The 14,760-nt window shown below is 41.7% G+C and overlaps 1 protein-coding gene across 1 annotated transcript; it reads right to left on the bottom strand.

Annotated features, from left to right (window-relative positions):
* Positions 1-1,185: 1,185 nt before the first annotated feature.
* LOC124270249 lies at positions 1,186-14,760 on the bottom strand. Its single transcript, XM_046705286.1, has 7 exons — positions 14,665-14,760; positions 12,899-12,935; positions 12,669-12,771; positions 4,807-4,919; positions 2,614-2,707; positions 1,860-1,978; positions 1,186-1,306 (listed from the first exon to the last, which is right to left on the bottom strand). The coding sequence occupies exons 1-7, from the start codon at positions 14,719-14,721 to the stop codon at positions 1,302-1,304; spliced, it is 528 nt and encodes a 175-aa protein (XP_046561242.1). The 5' UTR covers positions 14,722-14,760; the 3' UTR covers positions 1,186-1,301.

Below are 14,760 nucleotides of genomic sequence, written 5' to 3' on the forward strand. Positions count from 1 at the left end.
CATGTTACTTTACCTTGAAAGTAAGTTTAGTTTAACATCATGATAATGTCATGTTATGACCTGGGGACACTAGACATGGGCTTCACCCATTTACCAATGATAATAACAGAATCTAGATTTGAGGCTTGTAGATATGAATGCTTTAAACACTATGCTGCCCAACTACACTATAGTATTAAACCGACTCAATTACAACATTAACAAGCTTTTTCCTCTGAACTGTGCACTGACTAAAGTTATTCTGCCTGATATGTAAGATATTCTATGTATGGAGTTAAATTTCATCTAATGTACAATATATTTTGATTCAGTTCCAGAAAGTAGCAATATTCATCTTACAGAAACTAGGCAGGTTTCAAAGGCATTCTTTGAGAAAGAGGTAAGTGTTAAATAAGAATATATTTATATTATATTTATATTATAATGTTTTAGCATATGAAAGAAACTGACAGTAAGTGAGTCTCACATTGTCCACAGTTTAGATGGTGCATTTCAACAGAGAGTTCATTATTATTTCTCTAGGAGGACAATCTTGCCACATATCTACAGAATCTGATTCAGGGAAACTTCAGGTAAGAAAATGTAATGTAATCTGTGTAGCCTGTTCCTATATCCTTGTTCCATGTGTTTTCTGCATTGATGTGTAGTTAAACCTACTAACTACTAACACTGCACACAGCACTCAACACACTGCACGCAACACACAGCACATAACACACAGCACACTACACGCATCACACAACACGCAGCACCCAACACACAAGACACAGCACCCAAGACACAGCACACTGCACACAGCATATAACACAACACACAGCACTCAACATACAGCACACAACACGCAGCACACAACACGCAGCAGACAACACGCAGCACACTCCCCACTGCCCACAGCACACAGCACGCAGGAGAACATACAACACACTGCACACTGCACACAGCACACAACACACTACACGCAGCACATAGCACACTATATCCCGTGTGCAAAACAGCTATAGTCATTCCCATCGTAAAGATGTTTCAGTGTTGAAAGTTGCTGCTCCCTTTAGCTGAAGGTTTATGTTTAAATCGTGTAGGTCCGTTAGTCGCCCCTGAATACAAGCATGGGGTGCTGAAGACCAGTTCTAACCCGGATGTTTACGGGTCTGATTATTTTAAGAGACAACATGATGGATTGCATGAACTTTGAAAAACTTTATTCCAATGACTTTGCCCAGAAATCGAGTGTCGTTTCAGCGTACACCAGTGCAATCATTTTCGAACGTACTGGTGGGAGTCTGGGACATCGGAAAAGATGTTTATTCTGAAATCAAATAAACGGATTTTAAAGAAATTGTCCTGAAGATATCTCATTGTGTTGTGATGCACTATTTTCACGTGGACATAACAAAGCGCACAATTTTGATGTTTACGTCATTGTTGGGGTCACAATACAGTGATTGTTAGCTCATAAAACACGCTGTAGCTTACTGTAGCTTACATCATACACAGTAAACCACGGTTTGCTGAAAATTTGTAGATGGAATCATTCATTGAGAATCTGATGAAATGTGTTATAAGCCCATTTTTGGTGTTCCCCGTCCTGCTATTGCTTTACTATTGCTAAAGCGGCGTAAAACTAAGCTCGCTCACTCACTCACTACGAGGGGCGGTGGGGTAGCCTAATGGTTAAAGCGTCCGCTCGTCACATTGAAGACCCGGGTTCGAGTTCCCACATGGGTACAATATGTGAAGCCTATTTCTGGTGTCCCCCGCCGTGATATTGCTGGAATATTGCTAAAGCGACGTAAAACTAAGCTCGCTCACTCACTCACTCACTACGGCATTTAAGGGTGTTCCATTAAAAGAGTGCTCACTGCTGTTTGCGCACGCCTGGGAGAGTCTCCATTCGGCGTCGTGCATGATGTAAAGTTGCCTTATCCATGGACAGGAATCATCATATATGTTCAGACAGTTCTTGTAGGTCATCGCATTGCTGGAGAGAAAAACATCGCATTAAACATCGAATCCATTAAAGTGATCACATAGGTTTGTGAAAAGTCCTTTAATTCTGGAGTCTGTCTTGAAAAGGCCGTCAAAATATGAAGAAAATGCCTTCATAAGACCAGATTTATTAATATTGACGAAAATCCCATTTAGGGTTTTATAGAAAATCACGTCTACAAATTTTGGAAACAGCAAAAAACAATGACATCTCTACTTCGAAGTAAACGAATTAGTTTAATAGCCAGTAGCTGAAGGCAAACATCGAATTTGTCGACAGAACAGAACTTTTATTACGCTCAGACCGGGATACTTGGGTGCTTCTGCATAAGAGGTACAAATATACCGTTATGAGGACACAGGATGGCGATATGGTTTACAAGGAAGATTGTACAGTGTTACATGACGGTATTACAGAACATATATAGTTCTTTTAAAATACTAGGGCGGTGGGGTAGCCCAGTCAATACAGCGTTCGCCCGTCACGCCGAAGGCCCGGGGTTCGATTCCCCATATAAGTACAATGTGCGAAGAACATTCCTGGTGACCCCTCCGTTATATTGTCGGAATGTTGCTAAAGCTGCGTAAAACTAAACTCACAAAAAAATAATGTATTTGGTTAATTACCTGCAATCATCACTTCCAGCCTGGCCAAAGTTCCCAGTATACATATTCATGAAGTCTGTCGCACAAGGGAAGGCAACGGTGCAGGCTTTCCATGCTGGTAATAGAGGCAAATATATCACAAGAGATGTAAATCCTAACTCATCAATTCTCTAACAAGGTGCCTTTGTATAAAACAACCTTAGCGCTAAGACTATCGTAGTCCGTGCTAATGTATGGCAAAGATACAGGTTAGAACTGGTCTTCAGCAACCCATGCTTGTCGTAAGAGGCGACTAACGGGATCGGGTGGTCAGGCTCGCTGACTTGGTTGACACATGTCATCGTTTCCCATTTGCGTAGATCGATGCTCATGCTGTTGAATCCTGGTTTGCCTGGTCCAGACTCGATTATTTACATACCGCCGCCATATAGCTGAAATACTGCTGAGTTCGGCGTTAAATAACAAGCAGCCAGCTAATGTTTAGCAATTACGGCATCAAATACGTGTCGAAATCTAATGTACAGTACAACCAGAAATTATTGAGAATTTAAAGATTGTAATTTTTTTATTTTTTCACTCATTACTCACGTGTTAAATGTGAATATTAGCAGAACATAACTCCAGATTCAAAGACAGGTGAACAGTTAGTATTTTGTCAAGTCACCATAGGCAGCAATGCAGGCTTCAATGTGGCGGGGCATACTACTGATCAAAGAAGTTAGAAAGTCGTGGTCCATGCTGTCCCAATATCGGACCAACTCTTCTTTCATTACAGCAATATTTGTCAGATTTTTCTTATTGACACTTTCCTTCATAAGTCCCCAAACATTTTCTATTGGATTTAGGTCAGGGCTATATTTTGGGTCCGAAACCAGGCCTGTGAATGCTTTAAACGATGTTTTGAGTCGTTGTCCTGCTGGAAAATCCAAAAGTTTCCATAGAACACGTGAGCAGATGGAAGTAAATGTCCCTCGAGAATATCTGTGTACCGCTCATTGTTCATATTCCCTTCAAATACACAGAGGGGCGTTGCCCCTAACACAGATATGCTACCCCACACGTTAAATTTCGGACTGTACTTTGGGCGCTGATACAAAGGTTTTTCAGTTTGTTTGGTCCAGAATTTCAGTGTATTAGGAAACAGACAGATAGAACTTTCATCTGAGAAAATCACATTGTCCCAGTTAAAATTTCTATGCTGTAAGCACCAATTCAACCTTCGCTCCTTTTGTTCAGGTTTCATGATCGGTGATGGAATTCCTCGACTTTTCTGCCGACCCATTGCATGCAGCTCAGTTCTAATTGTCTCCTTACAGACAACCACATTTCCTCTATCAATCATATCCAGCCTTAAGTTTTCTAAACTCCTACGTTTGTTTTTAGAAACAAGAATACCAAGCCGCCTCCTGTCACCGACAGTCAATTTTCTGGGCCTACCTGCGCCTGACTGGTGCTCAATGCCATATCCATTTGCAATATTTTTCAAAACACGATAAACATTGGACAAAGTGATGCCTGTTCTACTTGAAATCACTTTAGCTGATCTGATGTCCTTGTTATAATACTCTAAAATCAACTTCCTCTTCTCTAAATCATCCATACTGAGGATCACTAAAAATGTCGTCTGCTAGCAAGTAAACAAAGTGGGATAACTCTTCACAAACTCATGAAAAGGATTAACGGAGTTGTCTCTCTTGAATGAAACCAAGCACTTGATAGCTGGTCATGGTTGTTTAATACTAAAAATTCAATTAAACATATTCCTAAAATTCTCAATATTTTCTGGTCATACTATATATATCGTGGTTATATATGTCATCCATTGCTCTCTGAACCAAAAATCACAGCCTGCTAATTCCTTTATGGCATATTCCTTCGCTCAGAAAACAGTTCATCAGATTATTGAAAAAATAACTGAACCTGTAATGATAACAATAACGAATGTGAATTATTTGATTATATCACTGTGTTATCACTGATATATCACAGATATGTCGCTTTCGAATCAATCAACCCGCACTGAAAGGTTTCACTTCTGGTTATCTAATTTGCATATCTAATTTGCATAATTATCAATTGCGATAGAAAATACATGTTTTTATTTCATAAGGTTAGGTCACTTAAATGCTAAATGCATTCAAATAATCAGGCACTACCGGAATGCATATAAAAATCAACCAGCACCGACACCATTAAGAAGCGAAGTGTACGTACGATAATTGCAAAGATAATATTTCCCACGCCTCAGCCAGTAAACGGATAAGGAATTGACTGCAGGACACAGGTCAACAACTGCATCTAAGCAGTCGATGTAGCTAGAGAAGTAACTGTAACAGAAAGAGAGTGAGTGAGTGAGTTTAGTTTTACGCCACACTCAGCAATATTCCAGCTATATGGCGGCGGTCTGTAAATAATCGAGTCTGGACCAGACAATCCAGTGATTAACAGCATCAGCATCGATCTGCGCAATTAGGAACCGATGACATGTGCCAACCAAGTCAGCGAGCCTGACCGCCTGATCCCGTTAGTCGCCTCTTACGACAAGCATGGGTTACTGCCAATATTCACAGAAAGAAGCATAAATGAATTGTTTCGTCTTCTCGAAGCGTGGTTGCTGGATGTTTGCCAATAGTCCATCAAAAATATACAATCTCTGAGTATGTTCTTACGCCGCTTTAAGCGATATTTCTGATACATCACGGCGGGGGATACCTTATACTGGCTTGACAGGCTGTACTCGTGTTGGAGAATCGAACCTGGTTTTACTCTTAATGTGTTATAACCACTATGCTAACCATTATCTGTGATCCTTTAAGTGATGTCTGTCGCGCGTCACATTATTACAGTTGCTACGGTATAGGGGCGGTGGGGTAGTCTAGTGGTTAAAGCGTTGGCTCGTCACGCCGAAGACCCAGGTTCGAATCCCCACATGGGTACAACGTGTGAAGCCCATTTCTGGTGTCCCCCGCCGTGATGTAACTGGAATATTGCGAAAAGCAATGTAAAGCCAAACTCAGTCAGTCAGTCAGTGCTACGGTATACTTTAAACAGCGCTGAGTGTTAAACAGTGCAGGCTGTGCCCTTAAACAGTGCTGGGTGTGACGTTAAACAGTGCTGAGTGTGCAGGTACACAGTGCTGGGTGTGCCGTTATACAGTGCTAGGTTTGACGTCATACAGTGCTGGGTGTGACGTCATACAGTGCTGGGTGTGTCGTGTGACGTTATACAGTGCTGGGTGTGCTCGTTATACAGTGCTGGGTGTGACGTTATACAGTGCTGGGTGTGACGTCATACAGTGCTGGGTGTGACGTCATACATTGCTGGGTGTGCCGTCATACAGTGCTGGGTGTGACGTCATACAGTGCTGGGTGTGACGTCATACAGTGCTGGGTGTGACGTGTGACGTTATACAGTGCTGGGTGTGCCGTCATACAGTGCTGGGTGTGCCGTCATTCAGTGCTGGGTGTGACGTCATACAGTGCTGGGTGTGACGTCATACAGTGCTGGGTGTGACGTCATACAGTGCTGGGTGTGACGTGTGACGTTATACAGTGCTGGGTGTGCCGTTATACAGTGCTGGGTGTGACGTCATACATTGCTGGGTGTGCCGTCATACATTGCTTGGTTTGCCGTTATACAGTGCTGGGTGTGCCGTTATACAGTGCTAGGTTTGCCGTCATACAGTGCTGGGTGTGCCGATATACAGTGCTAGGTGTGACGTTATACAGTGCTAGGTGTGCCGATATACAGTGCTGGGTGTGACGTGTGACGTTATACAGTGCTAGGTTTGCCGTTATACAGTGGTGGGTGTGCCGTTACACAGTGCTCGGTGTGCCGTTGTACAGTGCTGGGTGTGACGTGTGACGTTATACAGTGCTCGGTGTGACGTTATACAGTGGTGGGTGTGCCGTTACACAGTGCTGGGTGTGACGTGTGACGTTACACAGTGCTGGGTGTGCCGTTACACAGTGCTCGGTGTGCCGTTGTACAGTGCTGGGTGTGACGTGTGACGTTATACAGCGCTCGGTGTGACGTTATACAGTGGTGGGTGTGCCGTTACACAGTGCTGGGTGTGCCGTTACACAGTGCTGGGTGTGACGTTATACAGTGCTGGGTGTGCCGTTACACAGTGCTGGGTGTGCCGTTATACAGTGCTGGGTGTGACGTTATACAGTGCTGGGTGTGACGTCATACAGTGCTAGGTTTGACGTGTGACGTTATACAGTGCTTGGTGTGCCGTTATACAGTGCTGGGTGTGCCGTTATACAGTGCTGGGTGTGCCGATATACAGTGCTGGGTGTGCCGTTATACAGTGCTGGGTGTGACGTTATACTTTTAACCCCTTGATGCCGAGGTTTTTTTCAGGCGCACATTTTCATACGGTTTGAAAAGTGAACGTTGTGCGAGATTTACGCTCACGTCGTCCTGGATCTACGTACGGCTATAAAATTACACAGAAATGTAGAATATTAAATTTCCTATCCGTTGGTATAAATGTAAGTGCAACTACCTCGGCGGTTTGAGAAATAGACACTGCTAAATGTTGTCCAAATTTTTGTTATGCATTAAAAAACAGTAAATTTCTCCGCTTTTTATCGCGCACGGATAAAAGCACTGTGCTACGAATTTTTTATTTTCGCATCTTTACGGAAAGTGTGAGCGAAGAAAATACAGCCTGATATCTGAACGACATAAGTGTATATGAAATGGATTTATGTGCTTATGCATAACATTATACGCTCAACATTAAAAATGACTCGCAATAAATGTCAAAAATGGATTTTCTTCTACGACGTCAAACGACGACAGAGAGGTCATACACGTATAATGATAAGGGGGCATAACTCCGTTATGCTTAACACTAGGTCAATGTAACTCAGATCACATGGAGAGTATTTTTTGTGGATACGGACGCTATATTTTCGTTATTTTTTGTTCACGGTGAACTAAACTATTTCAATTCAAAGTTCTCCAATGTGAGCAGATACGCTTTGGTAGTTTCACAATTTATAAGAAAAGATGACAACGTACTACATGTGAAAGCACGTAATAGCGATTTGGATGGCCCTATCCGATATATAAGTTAGTTCTTAGATTCCCATATTCTCCTGTTTGTGTAGATGTATTTTGACTAGTTTTGCATCGTTATTACCAGAATACTAGCCATATCTTCAAATGTAATGAAATTGCTGAAAATAATACAACATTTTAGTTGACGTCATTGCTTGTTTTATGCATATTGCGACGTCGGAAAAAGACGACATTGGTATGCTGATTAGTATATATCTCACTTAATTTCCATTAATTGTGTGAAAGGTCTCGGCTCCTTTGTCAGAATTAACACTCTTTAGACAAAACATAAAATGACTGTTTTTTCCATTTTAAATAGTGTCCTGAATATATCAACAATTAGACAGTTTGACTGTGTATCTTATCATGAGCAACACGCGCACCTGTTTGGCATCAATTTAACGTAAATGAAAAATAACATTTTACAACACCTGAATATTTTGTTTAGGATAGGAATTTTATTTATTTATGATTATGTAGCTATTTCTCTTCATACGTATGCAATGGAAGATGCAAAAAAGATAGCTTTTTATATATGGAACTAGTACGTACTATATATTAGGATATGGATGTAAGATTTGTCCAAATTAAGACATGGCATGCTTTATACATTTTTAAACAATTTTCGTATAAATATAGTTAGAGTTTGATATCCTGTCATCACAATATTTTTAAATCGAATATGAATTGATTATATTATCGAAAACAATGATAGTGAATCATAAAACGTTTCCGACAAACGCGCACCTGGCCAATCAATTTACATCATTGTTTTCTCTATAAAACGACACAAAAATGTGCAATGAACAAGACAATTCCTTTAAATGTGTTTGCATATACATTTCATAACATACATAAATCATTTTCATTAAATATTATCAGTTTTACTTATAAGGTTTAATCAAATCGCCGTTCATTAACCTGTTCATGTGAAACTGCAATATTAGCATTGAATATTGTACATCATAGGAACTAAAGTAATTGCAGTTATGGCTACGTTTGATCTTCTAACACTTGTGTAAAGGTTTAGAATATGGTGTACTGCACTAAATGTGTCAATTTCTTATGTAAATATTATTCAAACAATCAAAAACTTTCAAAGAATAAAACACCGTAAGCCCTATATGCACGTATGATATGATATTGGACAAGGCTAAATGTAGATACTGAGGTCAGTTTCATGAAAAAGTATCTGAACTATCCGCAAAATATACATCATAATACTGACAGTGTAATCGGAAGGATTGGGCGATTGTGTTTACTCTTGTTCAACCGACCTTCACCTCAAAGAAATTGCCTAATATGTACAACAATGTTGACGTATGACATCACTACCGATGACCTATTTCTTACAAAATGGCGGCTTTGCTGACAAGGATACACAGGATTTTGCGAGGACCCTTCCATTGATTCAGGGATCGTTTGTACATAAATATGACATGTAAGTAATCAGAATGATTCTGACTAACTGTGTATTGTTATATGTTTCTATCGTTTTCACTGTAAGTAAGAGAAGAAGCCAGAAATGCTGATAATTACAGTTGTCGTTCTGCGTGATTTTGCGTAAGTCATGGCGTTACGCTGAACGGAAACTTTGACAATTTCTTATGAATTATCAAATCATTGCATTGTATCTATTTATAATTTCCTATTTCTTACTACGATACTCTTTCCATGCATATTCAAAAGGTATTGAGCCATTGCAAGCTATGAATAGACGGATGAATGTTGGAAAATTTCAGAAAATGCTACGCAGTGTAAAATCGGAATTTGTCTTTGTTTACATTTCGAACCAGCACAGTCTTTCAAGCACAGCGTTCGTTTTCACACCCAATATGTTTCGTCTCATTTTATCTAGACAGTTGGTATTGGTGACACAGACCAGTTGCAATGGGATTCTAAAATGTATGGGGAATTCAGTGATGCATTTTTCGAAGCTGAATATGAAATATACGTGATGTAATAGGCGTCTCAATACCGGCCTTTGCGAAACGTGATTTTGTGAACACTATCCAATATGGCGGAAAGCGCTCTACGGCGTTCGTGTAAGTGCATTTTCGAAAACATCCCAACCGATTATAGATTCATCGGCAACGTTTCAGAATTATAATTAGCGATTTCATGTAAAACTGATATCAGTGATCACGAATATGTTATTCTTTAAATTCAGTACTCCCAGGAATTATCCGATTTTCACATTTCAAAACATACAGCAAATAACGCTGTGAATCGCGATTTCGTACTGTGTCAAAAATGGCGACATTTTCGATGAAGCCTATTTTGGAAGGTCATTTTCAGCACTTGAGCTTTGTCTAAAATAATAGTGGATGGTATCAAGAAACAGGAAATTTCCCGCAGAATTCGAAACTGTGAAGTGCATTTGTGTGCGTGGGATATTTTGATTTTTATTGGACTTGACATTAAGGGTTGATGGCGAAGGACATATATGTCCCTGTGATACAGTGCTAGGTTTGCCGTTATACAGAGCTGAGTGTGACGTTAAACAGTGCTGGGTGTGACGTTATACAGTGCTGAGTGTGACGTTATACAGTGCTGGGTGTGACGTCATATAGTGCTAGGTTTGCCGTTATACAGTGCTGGGTGTGTTGTTATACAGTGCTGGGTGTGACGTTGAACAGTGCTGAGTGTGACGTTATACAGTGCTGGGTGTGACGTTATACATTGCTGGGTGTGACGTTGAACAGTGCTGAGTGTGACGTTATACAGTGCTGGTTGTGACGTTATACATTGCTGGGTGTGACGTTATGCAGTGCTGGGTGTGACGTTATACAGTGCTGGGTTTGACGTTATACAGTGCTGAGTGTGACGTCATATAGTGCTAGGTTTGCCGTTATACAGTGCTGGGTGTGTTGTTATACAGTGCTGGGTGTGACGTTATACAGTGCTGAGTGTGACGTTATACAGTGCTAGGTTTGCCGTTATACAGTGCTGAGTGTGACGTCATATAGTGCTAGGTTTGCCGTTATACAGTGCTGGGTGTGACGTTGAACAGTGCTGAGTGTGACGTTATACAGTGCTGGGTGTGACGTTATACATTGCTGGGTGTGACGTTATACAGTGCTGGGTGTGACGTTGAACAGTGCTGAGTGTGACGTTATACAGTGGTGGGTGTGACGTTATACATTGCTGGGTGTGACGTTATACAGTGCTGGGTGTGACGTTATACAGTGCTGGGTTTGCCGTTGTACAGTGCTGGGTGTGACGTTATACAGTGCTGGGTGTGACGTTATACAGTGCTGGGTGTGACGTTATACAGTGCTAGGTTTGCCGTTATACAGTGCTGAGTGTGACGTCATATAGTGCTAGGTTTGCCGTTATACAGTGCTGGGTGTGTTGTTATACAGTGCTGGGTGTGACGTTGAACAGTGCTGAGTGTGACGTTATACAGTGCTGGGTGTGACGTTATACAGTGCTGGGTGTGACGTTATACAGTGCTAGGTTTGCCGTTATACAGTGCTGAGTGTGACGTCATATAGTGCTAGGTTTGCCGTTATACAGTGCTGGGTGTGTTGTTATACAGTGCTGGGTGTGACGTTGAACAGTGCTGAGTGTGACGTTATACAGTGCTAGGTTTGCCGTTATACAGTGCTAGGTTTGCCGTTATACAGTGCTGGGTGTGTTGTTATACAGTGCTGGGTGTGACGTTATACAGTGCTGAGTGTGACGTTATACAGTGCTAGGTTTGCCGTTATACAGTGCTTAGTGTGACGTCATATAGTGCTAGGTTTGCCGTTATACAGTGCTGGGTGTGACGTTGAACAGTGCTGAGTGTGACGTTATACAGTGCTGGGTGTGACGTTATACATTGCTGGGTGTGACGTTATACAGTGCTGGGTGTGACGTTGAACAGTGCTGAGTGTGACGTTATACAGTGCTGGGTGTGACGTTATACATTGCTGGGTGTGACGTTATACAGTGCTGGGTGTGACGTTATACAGTGCTGGGTTTGCCGTTGTACAGTGCTGGGTGTGACGTTATACAGTGCTGAGTGTGACGTTATACAGTGCTGGGTGTGACGTTATACAGTGCTGGGTGTGACGTTATACAGTGCTAGGTTTGCCGTTATACAGTGCTGAGTGTGACGTCATATAGTGCTAGGTTTGCCGTTATACAGTGCTGGGTGTGTTGTTATACAGTGCTGGGTGTGACGTTGAACAGTGCTGAGTGTGACGTTATACAGTGCTGGGTGTGACGTTATACAGTGCTAGGTTTGCCGTTATACAGTGCTGAGTGTGACGTCATATAGTGCTAGGTTTGCCGTTATACAGTGCTGGGTGTGTTGTTATACAGTGCTGGGTGTGACGTTGAACAGTGCTGAGTGTGACGTTATACAGTGCTAGGTTTGCCGTTATACAGTGCTAGGTTTGCCGTTATACAGTGCTGGGTGTGACGTTATACAGTGCTGAGTGTGACGTTAAACAGTGCTGAGTGTGACGTTATACAGTGCTGGGTGTGACGTCATATAGTGCTAGGTTTGCCGTTATACAGTGCTGGGTGTGTTGTTATACAGTGCTTGGTGTGACGTTGAACAGTGCTGAGTGTGACGTTATACAGTGCTAGGTTTGCCGTTATACAGTGCTAGGTTTGCCGTTATACAGTGCTGGGTGTGACGTTATACAGTGCTGAGTGTGACGTTAAACAGTGCTGAGTGTGACGTTATACAGTGCTGGGTGTGACGTCATATAGTGCTAGGTTTGCCGTTATACAGTGCTGGGTGTGTTGTTATACAGTGCTGGGTGTGACGTTGAACAGTGCTGAGTGTGACGTTATACAGTGCTGGGTGTGACGTTATACATTGCTGGGTGTGTTGTTATACAGTGCTGAGTGTGACGTTTAACAGTGCTGAGTGTGACGTTAAACAGTGCTGGGTGTGTTGTTATACAGTGCTGAGTGTGTCCTTTAAGAATATACGAAATTGGGGTATAAATAGTCACTTTTACCTCAGTTCAAGTTTCATTATATTTGTGATTTTTTCTTTAACTTACCCACACTCCTGATCCGCAGTAGAAGTCGAATTGTCAACGAATAAGGCCGCAAAGGTCTCCCCGCACTGGACAGCCGTTTGGCAGGAATCACTTGAGTCGGAAGCTTCAGGTAGACATCAGAAAACAATGATTAGGATTAGCACAATTTGGACGATTCAAAGTTTAAAATGATGGAGCCTTTCAATATTTATGTTTATTAAATAAAATTAATAAAAGTTTAGTTTACAAACCTGCTTCCCGCCTCAGTCTGTTCATACTTCTTCCCAACTGTCACAAAGAACAAAGAGGTAACTCTTAATAACACTTGGAGTACACAATTGCAATTTCGTTGCTAAACAACAAGAAATATATGCCGATACAGATTGACATATTATTTAATATGAATGCTTAACTTTTGGAACTACAAATAAACTATGTGACTCTTATGAACACCTTGACTCCATTATCGTATGAGTGAGTGAGTCTGGTTCTGCGCCGCTTTTAACAATATCCCAGTAATATCCCAGAAATGGGCTTCACACATTGTATCCATGTGGGGAATCGAACCCGGGTCCTTGGCGTGACGAGCAAACGCTTTAACCACTAGGCTACCCAACCACCCCTGATTGTCGTACGAACAATTGTAAATTGTGGTATTAACTTATAAAAACAGAAGCGACAAAACCCCTTATTCGTCCATAAGATATATCTGCTAAAAGCAGAGTCGATTGTACAATTGTGACTTTATCATGAGTGTATACTTGTTTCATCAGTGTTACAGCTGTACGATGTTGTTTGAAAACTAATCGAGTCTGGACCAGGAAATCCAGTGATTGTCGCCATGTGATACGATGACAGAGCATGTGTTTATGAATCACTGTGAAATAGTGATGATACCTGAGGCGTGTTCAGAACCGCGAGCGCCCGCGCCGGCCCTGAACGGACGCGAGCGCTTGGTTACAATAAACCATTCGTGACCAACTCGTGTTGTTCCGGGACAAGCCGAATAGCTTCTGTATCATATTCTTAAGGGTGAAATACTGGAAATATTGGTGAAAATAAAAATGGTATTGTCATTTTCACTGAGTAGAATATCACTTTTGCCTTGAACTACGAAACGCGAACTACGAAATCGATGTCTAGATCATTTATAAACAATGATCAAAATATAATACATAGAATATTTCGTTAATGTTGTCAGTGGTTACGCAACTCGTGAACATATCAACGTTTTCAGACCACTCGATGACATATACATGTTATTTGACATTAACAAAATATCCTCCATGTCTTTTGGAGGTTACGGAAAAGGGGCGAGTGGTGACGAATGACATTAAACATGATCGCCATCTTGGTTCGCTTGGCGAGGCAGCTGTGAGAATGGTTCGCGTGCGCGCGCGGGCGCTCGAGAGGGCACTGGCGTTCAGGATCGAGCGCTCGCTAGCGTTCGCGGGCACTCGCGGTTCTGAACACGCCTCAGGTGTTCGAGCAAAGGTGAACGTATCCTGCCCCATTGGTGGCACCCGTCACTACAAAGACTAGTCAATTGTTCACCTGAAATAATTCAGGAACGTATGGTACAAGTCAAAATTGGGAATTGCATCGGACATCATTCTTATTTTTGTCACTGATGCATCAAATTTCGAAATATCCTTCACATTTCTACCATAAAACATTTTATCGATAACTTTATCCAACACATAAGTCATAATTCAATGTATATGTGACGGTGTTGGGGTAGCCCGATGGTTAAAGCGTTCGCTCGTCACGCCGAACACCGGGTTCGATTCTCCATATTGGTAGAATATGTGAAGCCCATTTCTTGAGTCACCCAGTCGTGATATTGTTGGAATGTTGCTAAAAGTGGTGTAAAGGCTCACTCATTCACTCTGTGTGACGCAACACCGTTCATTTTTAACCCAAGTGGGCACTGTCGTTCGATAACGAATGGCGTCCAAAAACCTACGACACAGAAAGTGAAAAACAGAAATATATGTAATATATTTAATGTACCTACCTCGGGCATCGCCCAAGCCTGGGTTATCACCGCGATGAGGATGGCAGTTTTCAGCATGACGAATTCTACAAGTCAAGTGTTCATGTCAACCTTACG

This window comes from Haliotis rubra, unplaced genomic scaffold (genome assembly GCF_003918875.1).
Source record: "Haliotis rubra isolate DU_JTF1 unplaced genomic scaffold, ASM391887v1 Scf150, whole genome shotgun sequence".
Taxonomy (NCBI): domain Eukaryota; kingdom Metazoa; phylum Mollusca; class Gastropoda; order Lepetellida; family Haliotidae; genus Haliotis; species Haliotis rubra.

Coding starts and splice junctions, on each gene's coding strand:
- LOC124270249 (XM_046705286.1), bottom strand. CDS start 14,721: ATGCTGAAAACTGCCATCCTCATCGCGGTGATAACCCAGGCTTGGGCG. Junction 2,708..4,806: donor ATATTATCTTTGCAATTATC/GTACGTACACTT, acceptor CTCTATTACCAG/CATGGAAAGCCTGCACCGTT. Junction 1,979..2,613: donor GCTGGAAGTGATGATTGCAG/GTAATTAACCAA, acceptor TTTTCTCTCCAG/CAATGCGATGACCTACAAGA.